The following is an 18,577-nucleotide window of genomic DNA, read 5'->3' as shown; positions in this document are numbered from 1 at the left end:
ATTCTTCAGTGCAATTCTACAAAACATATAAATTACACCAAGTAGTGTTGATATATGGTTACCGGCAGGTTTAGGTCTTAGAGAAAATTAAAAACTTTAGTATAATAAGAAGTTTAGCCAGTGATTTTAGCATATTGACTTCATGTAATTACACCCAAACGATATCTAAAGTAAATATGACCTCAATAATCAATCATCAAGCAGCAATATGTGGTTTATTAAACCACGCATTTTTCTTTGTTATATAAAACCTTTTAAGATGGTATATTCCATAACCATGAAGCCAACATAAATCTCGTTAATAAGCGGGGTATATTTCGCCGTTTTTAAAATATTCCCATTATTTCTTGTGTGTTACGTTCCAATAAATATTACCTTGTCATGAAGTTGAACATATTTATTGGTCGGGCACGTCTAACTCTTGAATTGCCCCATCATTTAAACATTCATCTTTTATAATTGTTTTTATGTTAATTACGTGCAGTAATTGATTAGTTTTGCTGTAATGGCAATTAAAGGTAAATTAACGAATAAAACACTTGACAACCCACAAGTTTATGAATAAAACAAAACCATTCTGGCATGTCTGAAAGGGATTAAATGCTTACACAATGTTATTTAAATTTGTTAAACTCATTCACAATGAATAACGTTTCCAAAGCTGATAACTGTTATAAACAAAGTATTTTATTGGAAAACCTAAATTTTTCCAGTAAATCGTTTTTGGTTACATATTTACTTTTGTTCTGTTATTTACTGACAAAACTTCAATATACGAATGTCTTGCATTGCATTTACAATTATTATATACTAATTTTTCCTAATTAAAACGTGTCAAATTAATAAATTAGATTTTAAATCTTAGATTGCAACTTAATAATACTAGTTTTGTTGGACCCATATCAATGTATTTTTTTAAGACGCCAATACTCTGTAAAACGGTTATCTGTAAAGGATAAACCCACCTGCAGTAGAAATTCTGACACGGTTTTTGATGTTCTTATTTTGTTTCTTATTGTTATCTTCAATTTAATTCTGTCTTACTCTCCATTTGGAATGGGCAACTAAATTTTTCTTACCAAGAGCCTCTGGAAGAATGATGAATATTTTCTGGGTTATCAAAACTTTATTTAGACTGAAAACAAACACCCTGCATGTTTGTATAAAACTTTAAACATCGATAAAAAATAAATTCATGCAGTTGAACATTATTTACTTGAACTTTCGCATCTCTTTCAGTATATTTTTTCAGAAATTCTCCGAAAACAATTATTTTGGTAACGTGTTAGCGTTAATAAGTCCGGACAAACTAAAGCCATTGACGTGGGATATTCATAAGCCGGAGGCTATAAAAACGTCAATAGTACATCACATAAACTGCGTGCATTATCGACGCCAATTCCTGCAAAATATTCATGACTGCTAGAACCATGCATCAGACCAAATGGTAAATGTCCGATGACGTCGTGTCGTATCGCCGAAATGAATCATGCTTTGCATGCATCAAAGCCGTCAATCACTCGTCACATAATTTTAGCTGTGCTTGTCGGGCCGGGTCCTTCCTGCCTAGCATAAACTTGACTGAAATATGTACTTGTTATTGTCGCCGGTTTATTAACGCAAACAGTGGCGGGAAAAATGCAAAATTGAAAAAACGGCGAAGGACGTAAATTTAACAAAAGCAAGAGATAACCCAAAAGTCCCATCGAGCAGAATACTCGAAAGCCTAGGTAGTACTTGGTAAAAGTTATCGGGTCGATCACGACCAACGGGCAGTTGATTTTAGGCGAACCGCTAATGAGGAATTCCGATCTTTTACTTAAAAAGTTAAAAAGACGCTAACGAAGGCTATTTGTTAAGCTGGGACTTGACTGACTTATCGGGTCCGATACGACGCGACGATATGTTCAGTTTTCGTGGCGATTTGTTGCCGTTTTGCTCCTTTTGCGGGTTGTGCTCGGATTTAATTGAGCGCACCTTCGTACCGAGCGCATGTATTATGCAGATAAGGCCTCTACGCCACTGTCACTCGCAACCGAACTTTATTGGAAATGAACAGCCGATTATTGATTCCCCATTACAACGGCAATTCGCACCATAGACACAAAGAACTGAACGAATAATAATTATAATCCGATTGTGTGCACAGTCCAAAAGTAATAAATTACCCTCCCATAACGTGATATTTCAGTACATTACGTAATGGCACTATTATTTCATTTAATTTTATTACCCCAGACGTATAGGGGCAAAGAGTAATCAATGATTTCAGCTATTTGTCCTCTCAATTATTCTAACTCAGTTTTCTATTTCTAAACGATCAAAGAGAAACACAGAGTAACAGATGCGCTTTATAGTTATTTCATTACATTTTACATTTGCAACAGCATCTCCAAGGTTACAGTATCGGGAAAGTTTCCAAATGATAATTTATAACCGATAAATTAAAGACAAATACGGTGAATCTCCTATCATTCTTCCAGGTGAGTATTCTCCAAATAAAAATTTGGTTTATTTTTTCTGCGAGAAAATTGTCAGAAGATAAGAAGAAATTAAGACAGTTTCCAGACATACTCATATCACATTACATGCAAAGCTAAGGATTTACAAGAAGACTAATATTTCATGCAATTTTATCAGAAACATTGTTCGCCCAGAAATGCGACCTTTCATTAAAATACTTCAGTTGGAGATTTTAATTATTATCAAATAAATCGATTAAACAAAATTGCAGTTTTGATGACACTTGCTCACTAAAAACATGAGGTGTTATTTACCAGAAGCAAAATTATATACCTAACATATTTGTATTGTATTTGTATTATTGCAGGTTGGTGTAATAATTATTAGTCATTTATAATTTATACAAATTACTAACTTGTTTTAAGTTTAACAGGTATTCATAATTGACTTTCTTAGACTTATTTTCTGTTTTGGAAGACTATAACAAAATTAAACTGAGATTCATATGACTTTGTATGAAATAATGCAAATTTTAACAAACAAAATGATGTTCTTAAACCATGGTCTGCACTATAGTGTCCTTTCTGCCGAGTTAACTATTTATATATTAGCGAAAAAAAACGCGAACAAATTGACGTAATGGCAATTTCAACCTTATAGTCCATCCAATTTGGTAGACAAACATGTCAATTCTTATAATAAATAATAACACATTTGATATTGTGCCGAAAACTACTATGGCTATCATTTACATCATTAAAAGGGCTAGACTATGTTTACAATGGGAAAATGGACACTTTGAACAATTACTATAAACAGTTATTTTCCAAGTAATATTTTTTTTTTTGTAAAAAATAGTATATTACATAATCAGGTGGAAAGTGTTTTATTTCTGTCGAGAGATTAGGTAGTCCGCCGAGATAAAGTCGAGGTGAACTTTATCTCGAGACAGAAATTAAACTTTCTACCGTGGTTTGTATACTATTTTATTTTCAACCATTTATCAAAATCTCATCGAACTTTTAATAAATCATTCAGTTGAAACATTGATTGCTAATAGTCTCTAACAATAAGGTAGCACGGGTAGTTATGACTTCAACCATAATAAACGACTGGTGATTTGTTTACAATCTTGACAACGTCATTATTGTGCTATTCCGTCTTTAATATTTTGAGCTGAAACGTTTCTAAAAGTGCTTTTAACATGGAGATTTCTGAAGACGCAGATGTTACCCATCATCATCTGAGCTACGAGCTGTTGCAGAGTTGGCGGTACAGTCTCTTCACTACAAAAAGTAAGCCCAGATATGACAAAACGCATATTGACATTCACCCGGGTGGAAAGTGAGTACTTTCCACCCGGGTGGAAAGTAAAAGCAGGTAATTTTCATCTTTCCACCTGGTTTACACATAACAAATAACGTTATTACATACCTGGTTGAAAATAAAATATTTTTGTGAGGTTATTGTAGTTTTCAACACAATAACACTATTAAACTTAAAAAAATCATATCTTGCTAAGGAAGCATTTGCGGACCCATGTTCATAGAACATTTTCGACTCGAATTTACCTAAAGAACACGTAGTGAAATTTTGTCCCTTACCCTGTATATGCTTCTGCCTGAGTCTTAAAATCAACAGTACATTCAACTTCAACAGAAGTAAAATAAATAATATGAAACATACACTTGGTAAAACAATATATTTGTTTACCTTAAAACTGCATTAACTTTGAACAACTTAATTGTTAACTCATCTTAACACCTTTAGAGTGGTTTAAGATTACTATTATTTCATGCTAAATTTTGAGTGATAAATTCAAATCTCATAAGAACAACAAACCACAAAAAGTGAATCTAAAGAGTTTGAAGCATCGGATCGACTTCTTCAAAACATAAACGACCTTCCACATCGAGCGGAGCATATCGGCGCAGCTATTTAATTTCTTGAAGAATTCAAATAAATCTGGTTAAAAGCCCATAAGTGGGAATGCCTTCAGAAACCGGTATGTATAACTTAAACCAGCGTAAAAAGACCTGATCTTAGATAAAAGCTGTTAACCGAGGAGGTATGGCACTAAATGAGTCTGGCCTAAGTAAATACAGTCGTTGCTGAGGCGCGCAAAATACGCTTGTTTTGGCATACTTCTATAGATGTAGGTACGTCTTTTGGTTAGGTTGCATTTATGTTGTGTAGAATCGAAGTAACAAATTAATAATCAAATAAAACACAAATTTCAAACGTGAGTAATTTGCCATATGTGTTGGGCAATTCAATATTTATGAGTACGGTTTGGTAGATACGTACCATTTGAAACTAAAATAACTTAATAGAAATCAGTATCATAAAAAAAGCGTTTCACCATTAACCTTTTTTTGGACCGGGGATTTTTGCATATTAATCGAGTCACTCCGGCCATAAAACTGTTTTTCCTTTTAAATTTTGCAATAAATAACGAAAAACAATCAAATAAATTCTGTTTCATCAGCAGATTAATCACCGTACAGTATGATGAAACGTCCGAACGGAGTGAATTAATGTTTTCAGGTTTCGAATCAGGTATTGGACATATTTTATATAATAAATAAAACCCGGTTGTGTCGGGATTTTGTTTAAATTTAACGATTGAAACGAATTAATTGCGAAGTATTTTGGGCGCCCGATAAATAGAGAGAATTTTAAAATGTCCCTGTTTGGGCGTAGATAGCGAACGCTTTGATTGTGACCCCACAGCTTTATGTAAATTTAATCTATAACCAACTTCATCAATAGAACTAGATGAAACTGCAAAATTCCACTCGCAATATCTATTCATCATCACTATTAGAGACGTATACGAACAAGCAACAGCAAAAGATTAAATTACTCAAGAGGGATGTAGTTGTTCGATTAATTGAATCGACAACAATCAGGCCACCACAATACACATGTCCCAACAATAATCCATCCGTAATACCCTAATTACCATTGGCGATAAGTCTTTGTCGCAGGTGTGACTGATTTAATGGGTCTGAGTAAGTCCGCTTGTCCGTCATCCTGTGAATGATTTGCTGACGTTTCCAAGTCCCTTAGAACGGCAGTAAATTGGCCCCAGACATGTGTTGTAGACAGATTGTGATGATAATGAATGAATATATTTGCATTAATATCTGAATGTTGAATAGGTACTACGTGCTGAATTGTATGTATTGAATGCAACTAATTGCAATTCTTTCGTAGCAGTGGTGGCCCAACTTTTTACATTCGAATAAGTGCTATTTGCTATTTTACTATACTAGCCACAGAAACACGACCAGATCAATTGAAAGTATTCAATTAATTCTTCTTTGTTATTTTAATTTGTTATACTAATAATTGTGAAACAACAAGATTCTACTTGTGTGATGTGGTTGGTAATTTCACTTTCTTTGCCTAAGTTAGTTAATATTAACTGAGAGTTTTTATTTAAGGTCAACAATGTGTTATAGCTTCCATTTAAACGTCTATCTGAAGATGCTTGTCAACGTTGACTTTAAACGTTCGGGCTTCCATTAAACTGAACCCATAAAGTTTAATTTATATAAATATCTGTTTTTAAGACAAATAAACAACCAAGTTATTCGCATTAGTAGCCAACATTAAAAAACTGTAATTAAGTATCTAGCAGAGCATTTAACAAAAGTCCTTTTGTGGGTAACAAGAAAAAAAACATAGTACAAACTACTGGCACCAGTAGGTGTAATGATTTGTTACTACGATTACGAAAAGAAGCATAAAAAGTGGTAATTATCATAAATAGGTCTTGCATTCGTAATTAACATCCACTTCGACATGTTCTGTTATATTGACTAATAGCACTGTAAATATTAATAACATGTACACTAACAACTAGACTTTTACGCAAGAACAGGACAACTCGAAGTAAAAATAGTAGTTTATTACATATTTTTAATTCTCAAGACTATGATGTCATAACGACATAAATTAACTGTTAATCAATACTAAATATTAACAAGAATCAGGAATAGTCAGCGTGGAATCCAACTTTTCAACGTTATCTGCAAAGATGCAAATGACCAAAGTGTAGCCAGTGCTAAAGAATTCGGATGGGCAGATCCTATTACCATTAAAAAATTAATCCAAACCGTCTGTATAAGTCATGTCATGTGAATCGCGAATAAAAAGGTTTGCGAGACATTTCAGCAATCAAAAGGCCAAATATTAAGGAAAATTAATACAGTAAAAAAGCCAAATTTATTAAGACAAGACCTCGGCTCGGTCACAACTCAGGCATTTTATGAACTTGATCCGCCATTGCTTGCATGCTGAGTGTGTGTATTGTCAGTGATGTATACATTCGAGAGGCCAATAATTTAGCCGCTATAATGCTCTGCCCCAAGAAATTATGGAGATCCTGCTTCAAGAAGGAATGTTTTTGATGCAACTGGCCTACTATGAACGGCTGGCTATTCCCCGTCGACGTGATTTGTGTCTTATTAAAAATGCTACTTAAGGCTGTTTGTTTATGGATCAGAAGGACTGTCTCCGATTCAGAGAGGATTAATTAACTCGGCTTTGTGTCTTGAGTAATTTTACGCTTTTGTTAGGTGCCAAGCCTCGTAAAATGTTGCTTTATTGGTGTATTCCACGTATTATGCCCGTATTAGTTAAATCGCAAATACAAATTGCGTATTATATTGAACATTGTTAACCTTTAAGCAAGTAACCTTTACAGTTATCCCTCTTTAATCACTATGCTCTTTTACAAGTTTTGGAAGTAAAATTTGTTTCACTTATGTAAGATCAAAAATATGAAAACACAAAAAGAAAATTGATAAATCACTGGTTTGTCTGACCAGATATGATTTGAAATTTAAAAGTAAACAAGTTCAATATCACTAACCTAAAACCAACCCTATCCGGCGTCTGCCTTTGCTGCTCTTCATCCCCAAACCCTTTTTCAATCCCAGATAGACAAGGGACGTTTCAATCGGACCGTCAGTTACGGTTCACGTTCGTCGACGTTGTCGTTCTCCGGAAACCTTTGATGTTTTAATTAGTTTTCTTGATTCCCTTCCTGCAAGCCCGCAGGACGTTTTGACGGCTCAGTGGCGACAGTCTCTGTTTTTAGCCATTATTATTGAAAATCAAACTGGAAATATTCTCTTTTTTTCTCTTCTCGGACCGAGAGACGGCGATATTAGATATTGGACGGCTAATATCTCCGGGGGGAATTTGATACGTCCTCTAGACGTAATTTCGTTATTTATTGGATCGTTTTTCGATACGTTTTGCTTGACTAATTAAACCGCCAGATTGTAGAGTATAATTGCACAAATAGATCTCTTATTATATAATAGCGGCATTAAGGAGACAATTAGGACTATTAGGAGACCCTTATACTTGCTACCTCATCGTCAGCAGAAGCATGAATGGGCTGAATGAATGGTTAGACGATTTTACGTCGAGTCACGGCGTCGAGTTTACGCACCACGATATCGATCTGTCTATGTAGGGATGTGTAATCTGTTGTAACTCAAGGTTACGCGAAATGCAAGTTCATGATGCAATGCACTACATGGCTATTTAAACTGCAAAAAGACGAGTTTTTGTCGAAGAGCAATATAAAAAATATACCATCAATTGAATTACTATTACGTGCAAAAACTTAGACAACCATCTATAAAAACCTAAAAAAAGTCACCCCATAAAACAAAAATTTGGATGTAAGTAACAATACATGAAAACTGACGATAAAAATGTAACAAAGTAAACCCGTACCTCTCTCTGTCTACACACGTAGTAATATAATGTAATGGATAAAAGCACAACATTGTATAATGAGCAGAGTTTTTCTTAAGTTTGATTTAAAGCTATATCTCTAGATCTATATCTATACATCTCTGACAATTATTCAGTAACAGTAATTTTTATAAATATCCCAGTCAACACATAACAGTCATTTCCCATTTCTCACATAAACACTATTAACATAACTACAGAAATTTAATACATGCCGCCAAGAAAAATTATTGAACAACCAAAAATAGTTCAGAGGCCAATCAAGTTTTATTGCTCCAAACTGACAAGTTTTGTAAAAGTCTGAAAAAGTACAATAATTTGTCCTGAATTCAAAACCACCGACACTTTTGTAGGACACTACATAAGGTAAGTTTTCCTTCCATCAGTTTAGGACCAATCACATCTTATTTTTTCTCTCTCTCTCTTTCATTTCAAGACTAAGATACTTGCTAAAGCTCTTTAGTAGCATTGGTTTTTGAGATGTTACAAAATACAAATGCCCAACAATTCGATGTCTTTAAGCACGTATTTAGTTTTCCCTTACTCTCAATGCTAATAAATCCCATTAGAACAAATCGCTTCTTTCAAGCCAATTTGAACCATAAAGACATTTTTGACATATTTTTTGTCTACAAAATCAAAAGTACAAACTGCTTGTATAAGAATTGTCCAAGAAAATTCAATGTAAGACCAATATAGTATATAATGTTGTGATTTAACTAGGTAAATAACAGTGATCTATACTAAGTAAACTGTTATCGCGCTAACCGGAACAGTTCTACCTATACATTAAAGGCAAAATTTTTCACGTCAGTAAAAAGTCAATGAAGTTACGGTGCAAACCTCATCAAGATCCATTTTTCGTTTGATTGATTGAAAATGGCAAGGTTTTAAAAATATGCCACAAACATTTTTTTAATTGCAGTTAGGCGTGATGAGCAGTTTATTTAAAAACTATGGTTGTCATGTACTTAATCCTTTGTGCATGATTCCAATTACTCCACTTCCAACTGAAAAATGCTGAACAAACCCCCTTTCTCCTTTTAATCCAGACCCCCTCTCTGTTTTACTCCCTCCACCCCAACGTGGAAGAAGAAAAAGTAGGACGAATAACGAATATGAAATCAATGCCACTCCAGAATCCCGCTGCAGTTGCACTCGGAGTGTCCCTGTCCGTCTCCAGATTGAAACGTCGACGTCTCAGTGCTGTGACAGGCAGGCAAGGGGGAGTGCCCCCCTCGACCGAGGGGGGTGAGGGATAAAGGGGGGTAGCGGGTATTGTCGCCGGTGCCCGGGCAGACGTCTTTTGACCTGAACGTGCATCGCTTTGAGCCACAGACTGATCGATCGACGGCTGACGGGCTGACGGGAGACGGACAGCTCAGAAACTGGGAGAAAAAGGGGAGACGAGGGGGGAAGGGAAGCGTCAGGCGACGCTACTGACTGACCTGGGAGAAAATGCAGTTCGCCGAACGGGGGGAATGGGGGACTCGATGCGGCATTCTTTGTTCTGTTTAAGGTGTGCCCCTTTTTTCTCTTGTCTGATTGATCAAAAGGTATTCCTTCAATACGGAAAAATTGTTATGCAACAGTACAGAGTACTTACTACTTAGTGATAAAATGTAATTCTTATAAAATTACAGATCGTCAAAATGTTCATCCCTCCATTAAGTTATGCAACATTTTTTCGAAATTCCCACTTAATAACGCAACCAAATAATCACTCACTAATTGGTTATTGAAGTAAACACGCTCAATGATTTAACATGATATGTTAGCTTATGCACTTGTGACTCATTTTTAATTACCTCATTCACTTTTGTTAGTTTTACTTGTCAACTTTCTCCTTTTAAAATTAATACTGTTCAGACAAATGAGGATATTCATGCACGTTCGACAATATTATGTCTTAATGTGTTTGTTATGCAAAACTTTAGTAAAATAATTACTAAATAAACTTTTTTTGTGTCTCTAATTCATCAACAATATAGATAGTTAGGTAAATTATCTAGCTGTTCTTGAAGGTAAGCCCTCGAGTAAACCCATTTTGACTTAATACTTAAATAACCACTATAAGACAACTAAATTAATAGGTGCATTATACGGTTTTTAATTAATTGCTTTAGTCAGACTTGGTTACCTACTTAAAATTACAATAATACATATTAACGCTTCTACGCTTTGTGAATTGCTACTTGCAACAAAAGAGATATCAACTTTGTACAGAAATATTCCTTATTTATATTTATTCGATATTAATTTGACACAATTCAGTAGGTCCAGCAAGATTTTACGCTGATATAAATTTAATTAAGCGAGTAATAACATTCTCATTGGTATAATCATTACAAGCTATTAACAAACAATTTTTATTATTTATACACGGCAGGGAACTAAAAAGTGTTACGCTATTAATTAAAGAAATATGTAAATTGTAATTTAAATTATGTACGTCGGTTCATCTTTACGAGACATCCTGTTTCGCATCTCTGCTGCCGATCCATGAACATCGATTTTATTTTCATTTTTCGTAATAATATATCAACGGTCCGGAATCAGGTAGGACGAATGCTAAATAGCGTCAATCAGTAGTGATTTACAATTTTGTTTATCAACTAAATTAACGATTTTTGTGACAGATGATTTGTATTCTCCCCAGTACCTATGTTAAATTATTCTATATTAATTCATAATAATTACGAAAGGCCCGCATGGAAGATACCAAACTAATGGCTGTCGGGTAATTAATTACATTTAATGTGCTAATAACCTTGTTTGATGTTACTTTTTTCTGTTCTTAGATTCTTCAGAGCTAATTAGTCTGCATTGATGTCCATTGTTGCACTATTTGTTGAAGCAGCTTTACCAGCACATCCAAAAACTTCCTCTAACTAAACCAACATTAAAAATGCAATTTACCTAAAGCCCCGGCGTTATCTGATCGAACGAAATTAAACCATATAATAACGTAGTTGCAAATGATTACTATGATCATCAAAATTTCATCAAGCAACGGCCAATTTTTAAAACATCACGACGAAAAATACTAAATGGCTAAGCTATGTCCGTAAATTGGCTTGTAACCTGTCATTTACAGGATCAAACCGAACCTTTATTGTATAATAAAATGTTTTACGGTCTTGCAGACAGTGCCGGATGGCCTCTTCATCGCCAAGTTATTTTCAACTGTCTATACATGACTTAATGGCTTTCAGACTGTATTTAACATTCAAGTGAAAGTCGCGTCATTTAAAGATCAACTGAAAACATTGTTTTCATTACGAATAACTACCACAATTTCCCATCAGCGAAGACACGGGTGAAAAACCGAGAAGTGTGCATGAATATTCAGATTTAGCAGAAATATTGAAGTATTTGCTAGGATGACGAGGGAAGCAATTTCGTTCAACATTTATTAACTGGCGCTGTTTTCATAGACCTCATAAACAGCCTAAAGAGTGCTAAAAGTGTTAAATATGCAGTTGGAAATGGAATTCGTCATGTTTGAAATGCATCCCATTACATCAGTTAAATTTACTAGAGAAATTATCACGTTTTGAATAATGGCTTATGGAGTGGTTGCCAGTTTTCACACTTCACGAACGTACTTTCCATAAAGTGATTTTTTCAGTAGTAATTTTATTGGATTCATAGTTGCTATGAGTTATGACTGTTAAAGACTATATTTATATTTTTATTTTTAACTATGAGGAAAGTCAGGTTTCTTTGCAATAAAAAATCTCCTAAAGTAGATATTTGATCAAGGAAGTCAATGATGGAACAAAATTGTAAGAGACCTGTGTCAGTCTACTAAAGAGGATGTGACGAAGTTTGAGAGTTGGTCACAAGACATTCAGCAGAGGTTCTGATAAAATAGTCATGTGACCAAGTGTCAAGTGAGGTTGCCGCTGGGCAGACTGTTTTTATCTTTGTCGAGGATGCTTTTTCCTTCTCATTGAATTGCAATTTCCATACTATAGAAGCAGTGAAAGAGAGTAAAACTACTAATATCTAAACTAATGCTAAATCTAATTTTACGTTCAGTAGTTCATTTTTTTTCTCATTATCATTGAGTTTCTCTTGATAATTTTAAAATGTCCATACCTGTGGGTCGTAAACCCTAGTCAAATTTAAGGCTTTCTACTGCTTTTTCTACGTCTTACGTTTCAATATTACATCGCTAGTAAAGAACGCTTAAAAAGATAGTTAAAGAGAACACGGTCCCTTCTGATGTAGTAAGAGCCATTTCAATTTTATAACGTACGTGAAAGTCTAAAGTCAGGACGTGAATTACTCATTCTACAAGTTTTGGTCTCTCTCGTACAACTCTCTTATTGGAGCAGCTCTTACTATTGCTGACGTCCATCCATTCTGTCTCACTCAACTCACTATAAACAGAAGAGAGATAGGGCATATGTCCCTTTCTACGTAACAGATATATGGTGTACCAAGTATGGTTTTCACTGACATTTTTTTCGCAGTAAAATGTTGCGTTTTAAAAAAAGAAAGATAGGTGTCAAATATACTTCTACGTAGTTCTAATTGGCGCAAAAAAAAATGTGGTTTACAATCCCATTGCCAATCTTATGGGTCTATGTGAATGTAAAATTTGATAAATTAAGTGTGAACTAATTGTATGTGTAATTAAACGGTCAACTTTTACTGATGGTCAACATTGCTTTCACTTAAACAACTATTTACACTGATGGCGAGAATGGAGTACCTTCCCTTTGGAACATTCTAAAAATATAAAATTCCATTGGAAGGGCATCAATTTGCATCATCTTTCTTTATCCAATTCTATTCTTCCTTGATGCGGACTCTCACTCGTATAACGATATGCAAAAGGACGGCATCCGAACGGGTTTCCGATTGAAAAATGCCCGCGATGCAACGTCTTATCTGCGATCGACCGCCGCCATGTTGAATACGCACGCACATTACCGAAGAACATTCACATCGAGCTGGAATGTTGTGATAGATGTGGCTTAATTACAGGTGATATTGATCCCAAAACTATATTTCATTCGAGTGACTTTTCAGTAATTAAACCGCCACGCTCGAGTTGATGACGATGACGTGATTATTCCAATTTACGACTTTTCTTATCCCGATTTTCCTCAATATTATCGGGCGGGATTTAACGAGAACAACGGCCTGTCAATGTAAGACTGAAGCCGCATTATAAATTTCGAAACGTCCCACGCTGGATATCCGATGGACGAACGAGCGACAAGCTCTCGGGGGCGAAACGTCCTAAGTCCGTCATAAATAGGTCAACTTTACGGCTTTTTGGAGAGAATTGAGCGGTCTATATCAGGAACAGGGTAGAAAGATACTGTAATTCGGTTTAAATCATGACTAAACTGCCAGCGGGTGTTGTAGGTGGAAACGGTCTCAGTCGTTTCAACTTACAATAGTGAAATCTTGTTTAGTTGCCTTGTTTGAGACAAAACTGGGTACAAAAGCATATGTTATGCAGATTTATATTGCATAAAACAATATTTCAAACAAAGAGCTCCATATTACAAGTGAACGATCAACAAGGAATTCAGATTTGTATTTCTGCATGCAATACATTTGATTAATTCATCTACACACATTTATTTGAGCAGCTTATCTCACACTTTTCAGTATTAGGGCATAAAAATGAAGATAACAATGTTCACAATGATGTTTATGTGTCATCAGCTTTATTTTCGTAACTGAATAACTAATTGATGAATTCATATTAATAACCACAATAATTCTCCGAATTAAAATAGTAAACTGTAAAGAATGTTCATCCTTTTTCCACATAAATAGCCGGACATCAAACAGACCATCAGACTATTGAATTTGTCTAAAAGTTGTAGTTTGAAATTACTCTAATCTGGTGTCAAAATGTATCAAATCAGCTATTTCCATTGATATTTTTAAAGGATGTGATTTCATGACATGATGTGATTTTGTAATTTTTTTTAACCGTCTAAAAATGTTACTATTTCAATTAAAGACCATCAATGTCCATCAAATGTGTCCTGAATTTTGTTTTGTAACTCTTCACTCTTTTTTGCCTTGTATAAAATTATCAATAAAACTTAATAGAAAACTGAATTAAGTAATTCATTTATTGTAGATACCGAAAAATACAAAAGCATCGTTGTGCATTTTAGAGTAGGTATTACTGGAATGGTCTCTATGGAACTCTCCACAAGTGAATCTAACAATAATTATTTCAATTACTAGTAGACTTTTATTGATATTCAAGAACTACAGCATTATTCAAATTTGTCTGAATTTGTCTTTTGTTTGATATGCAAAACGCAAAATTTTTATCAACAGCACCACCACACTGAAAACATCACCAAGTCCCTTCTAACCGAGTTTCTAACTAATTGTTTATAATTATTCATTTCATTTATTCATTTTCATTTCATTAGTTGTACCTATTTTTTTAACATTGATTTTTGTTTGATGTGCTATTTTTTTAGAATTTTGTGTACCTGTATCCTGTATGTATACTATAAGGTATCCTATAAATACATTGAAAATTTTTCTGGATTGATAGAGAGGACGACAAAATAAGCATTTTTGTCCTATACACACTTGTCTCTAATATTTTTGTATTTGTGTGTTAAATCAACTAAAATCACAAGTGTCTTGCAGCAGTTTTAAGTTTGCTGCTTTTTCTTTACCAATCACAAAAACAAACAGTACTGTGATTTACGCAATTACATGCTTGACTATCATAATTCTCTCTGAGACTTATGAAGATTTTTTAAAAATATTATTTATTAAAGATCAATAACGATCAATAACTTTATTTTATCATATTATACATAAATAATATGATAAAATAAAGATTTGAAACTACTTGATTTTGCAAGTACCCACTTGACAAAGAATAAACTACTTGACTTGATATTCATTGGCTCAATCTAGATTATTTCTCTTCTTCTTCTATCCACAACAACCATCCTTATTAGCTGCAATTTTTGCTGTCTTTTAATAGCGTTGGGTCACTTGTCTTGTTCTGGTTCTGTTTTCTAGGTACCCAACATAGTATTTCTGGACCATATGAGATTAAGTTCAGTATCATAATCTTTCCTTAACATAGCAGTTCTGTATCACAGTCCATTCATTTTTCGCTATAGGAGAATTTAATGTCTGATGACAGAAGGGAGCCAAGTTCCAGTAATTTTTAAAAACGGTGAGGAATAGAATTAATCAACTTCACACCAAGAAAGATTTTTGTTTTCTTATTATTGTTTATGATTCTCGTTTCTCATCGTTTTTAATTATAATTAATTTTAATTCTTCTTAAAAACTGAAATTTCCTTTGTAAAATATTTAAAATTTGTGCAAATTGATATGCAGAGATATGCAGGTTGGTTTTGTTTGATTGGGTATAATAGTGACTTTTGAAGTGCCAAAATTTGTTTTTCTATTTTAGGTTTTCCAGAAAATGATGCTGGTAAAAATAGAACAATTTTTGTTCCAACTCTTTTTTTTTTCGAAAAAAATTGATCTATCTGAAACTCGATCCAAAATGACAATGACATTTACATTTCTACGAATTCTATTTGACGTTTATGTTGACAATTTTTCTGAAATTTCAATATCTTATAGTCTCTCAGAAACGAGGTTTTTGTTGGCAAATTTGTTTATAGGAAAGTAAATGTGACGTCCTTTAGTGCTCCTCAAAAGTTGTCTGTATATTTATGGGATCTTTGGGAGATGTATACAAAAACGTTTTTAGCCCTTTGAAGTTTCACATTGACGTGGTACCTATATCCATTACAATATAACGTAAAAGTACCTAAAAATAAAACATAATTTAAGAAGATTTTTTTTAACTCATATTATGCAAATAAACAAAGTCATTAAATTTATATTTGTAGTAACTATAAAATATACTACCTATAAAATATACCTCAAGTAATAGTATATTACTCAATGAGCATGTTATGCTAGCTCACAAAGGTAAAGGTTGAGTGAGTAATCGTGAGGTACCAGCAAGGGAACTAGACAATTTGACGGCTATTGCAAAAATCAAAGTAAATTGAGATGACACATCACTCACTCACATGAGATTGTACAACCCGTGAGTAATGACTCATTACCCACGGATAGGTGATGGGTGTTATTATCTCTTCAAAAGTATTGAATAATAAGCATATTATTAACAGTCATAGAAAACACATTATTATTTAACAGAAACAATTATTATCACTCTTCGATTTTTTTACCTATATTCAACAAATAGTTTGTTTAACATTTATTACATATTTAGGTACATTACTTATTAATTAACTAAAAATTGATATTAAAAATATGTAATAACAATCTGTATGACAGAGTTAGTCAAGGAGCATTTCTTCTAGTGTTTCTTTTATTTAATTAGTGTTTGTGAATAGTTTAATACATATTAATCCGCACCACCTGAAATCAAAAAACTTGAATTTTTTGTCATACAAAATTTGGTTGAATAAAAAATCTATAATCCTTCTGAAGTAGATAAAATAGAACAAAAAGCGTGCGTGCAACAAATAGCCGCAAATTGAATGGAATGTTTCAAAAAAGCGGTGTTTACACGACGAGTTGCGAGGGTGACAAGCGCGCGAACACCGAATAAACCGGGAGTAAATTCCTTTGAAAATTCGTTTGGTAAACCGGCTGCCGTTCCACTCTTTTAACATTTTTGTTTGCGTTTAACGGGTTGGCAAGTTTGGCTTTCTGAATCCCGATTTCAGTTTTCAATTGCGAGTGGTGCGGAATTGTTTTCGAATTTTTCACTTACATTTCATTCTCTTCGGACAGTCCTGCTTTCGCCTGGGCATCTTGGTGGATGGGGCGGCCGCCTCCAGCCTCCTCAAGTGACGCAAAATTTTGACTGTTTATCCTTAAACTTCCGAACAAAAATATTAATACATGATTGTCAGTTCAAATCTAGCACGAGTCAACACCGGCCGGCGTTATTATGACACGGATATGCCGACCATAAGTCAACAGGTTGTAAAGTGAGTGCGAGTTATAATGGTATGGCATATACTTCTTATTTACAACAATAAGTAAACAAGAAACAATCTTGGAAAAGTAAACAAACACACATCACATAATCGTATACATCGTTGGAGATCGTGTCCGATCGGTATTGACGACTGTCAATCAACCAATCAAAGCGTAGCGACTGTCACTCGCCGCGGACGAGTCAAAAAAGGACAAAACAGATGAGGTTCAGAAACGAGTGACGGCGAGCAACCTTCTCACGTGCAGCGCCTTCGCGGACTAAATGAGTGACAGCGTTGAGCGCGATGTTGCCCCTTCCACTCACTGTCGCCGACCGAGGAACGACAACGGCGCGCCGTTTCGTCAGGTTTCGAAACGTGTGTAAAGCGCGAAGCGCCGGTGGCGTCGCGAAAAGATTCGCGATGATGAGGCGCCAGTGTTGCCGGACTTTGGATGTTTCGTATATGCAAGGTCGCTTACATTACTCACACATGGAATCCGTTAGTCTGGCTTTCCATGCCTGAACGGTGTCGGTTAGCACGCAAATTTGAACCTGTTGGAAATTTGTTTGCGTTTTAACATGATTCGCAAAAACACTATCAGTTGGTGGTAAAATTTTATGATGTAGCTGTATAAGGATGATAACCTGGCGGCACGTGTTAATGCTTAATTATTGAAATAAATATTCTGGACGTTTATATTACTTATAGGGAATTTAGCACTCAATTTATACTAAGTCTCTTTTTTTAATCGCTATGACTAAGTCAATTAACAAAAAATTATTTAAAAACAATGAATTGTAAGTTAGAGATAGTTCTAGTACACTTCAAGAGTCATCACCATGGGCAATCAAACAACCCAATGGGCTCATCCCAAGTATTTTTTTAAATTTCATAATGATTAGGACGCAAAAAAATATGAAATACGTATTTTATTATTTTTCAAAATACTAAGTCTAACATAACAAGAATTAAAGAAAAAGATTCAAATTTCATAGTAACATTTAAAACGCCCGCTAGGTATGACGTAGACGGTTTTCAACCAATTAGGTGCAAGGAGCCACTTCTATCATCAGCTTTTTCTAGGCCCGCTTTTGTGTTGCCAGTTTGTAAACTTTTACCGATTCAAATTAATCTTGACAAAAAAGTTTCTAACAATCATTAGACTAAAACCATTATGTCAAATTGACATCAAATTACTTTTTGTCCAGTGAAATAAAAAAGTTGTCGTGTCAAGTTATTTGGCAACATTGCATTCTAGAGACTTCACTCGTGACTTGATTTGGAGGTAATAAATCAGCTGATCGGAAGATGCTGTCAACCATCAGACAGCCATAGCCAAT

The 18,577-nt window shown here is 34.4% G+C and overlaps 1 protein-coding gene across 2 annotated transcripts in view; it reads right to left on the bottom strand.

The window, feature by feature from the left end:
- Positions 1–17,939, bottom strand: part of tio (zinc finger domain-containing protein tiptop) — a 102,984-nt gene extending 85,045 nt beyond the window's left edge. For both annotated transcript variants that reach the window (XM_081978963.1, XM_081978965.1), the window contains exon 1: positions 17,027–17,939. In XM_081978963.1, the coding sequence (XP_081835089.1) occupies positions 17,027–17,066 (40 nt within the window). In that variant the 5' untranslated portion in view covers positions 17,067–17,939. The remainder of the gene's footprint in view (positions 1–17,026) is intronic.
- Positions 17,940–18,577: the final 638 nt, after the last annotated feature.

The sequence above is a fragment of the Ips typographus genome, linkage group LG4, assembly GCF_016097725.1.
Source record: "Ips typographus isolate SLU linkage group LG4, UJ_Ityp_2.0, whole genome shotgun sequence".
Classification (NCBI taxonomy): Eukaryota; Metazoa; Arthropoda; class Insecta; order Coleoptera; family Curculionidae; genus Ips; species Ips typographus.
This window is presented reverse-complemented; position numbering and strand designations above follow the sequence as displayed.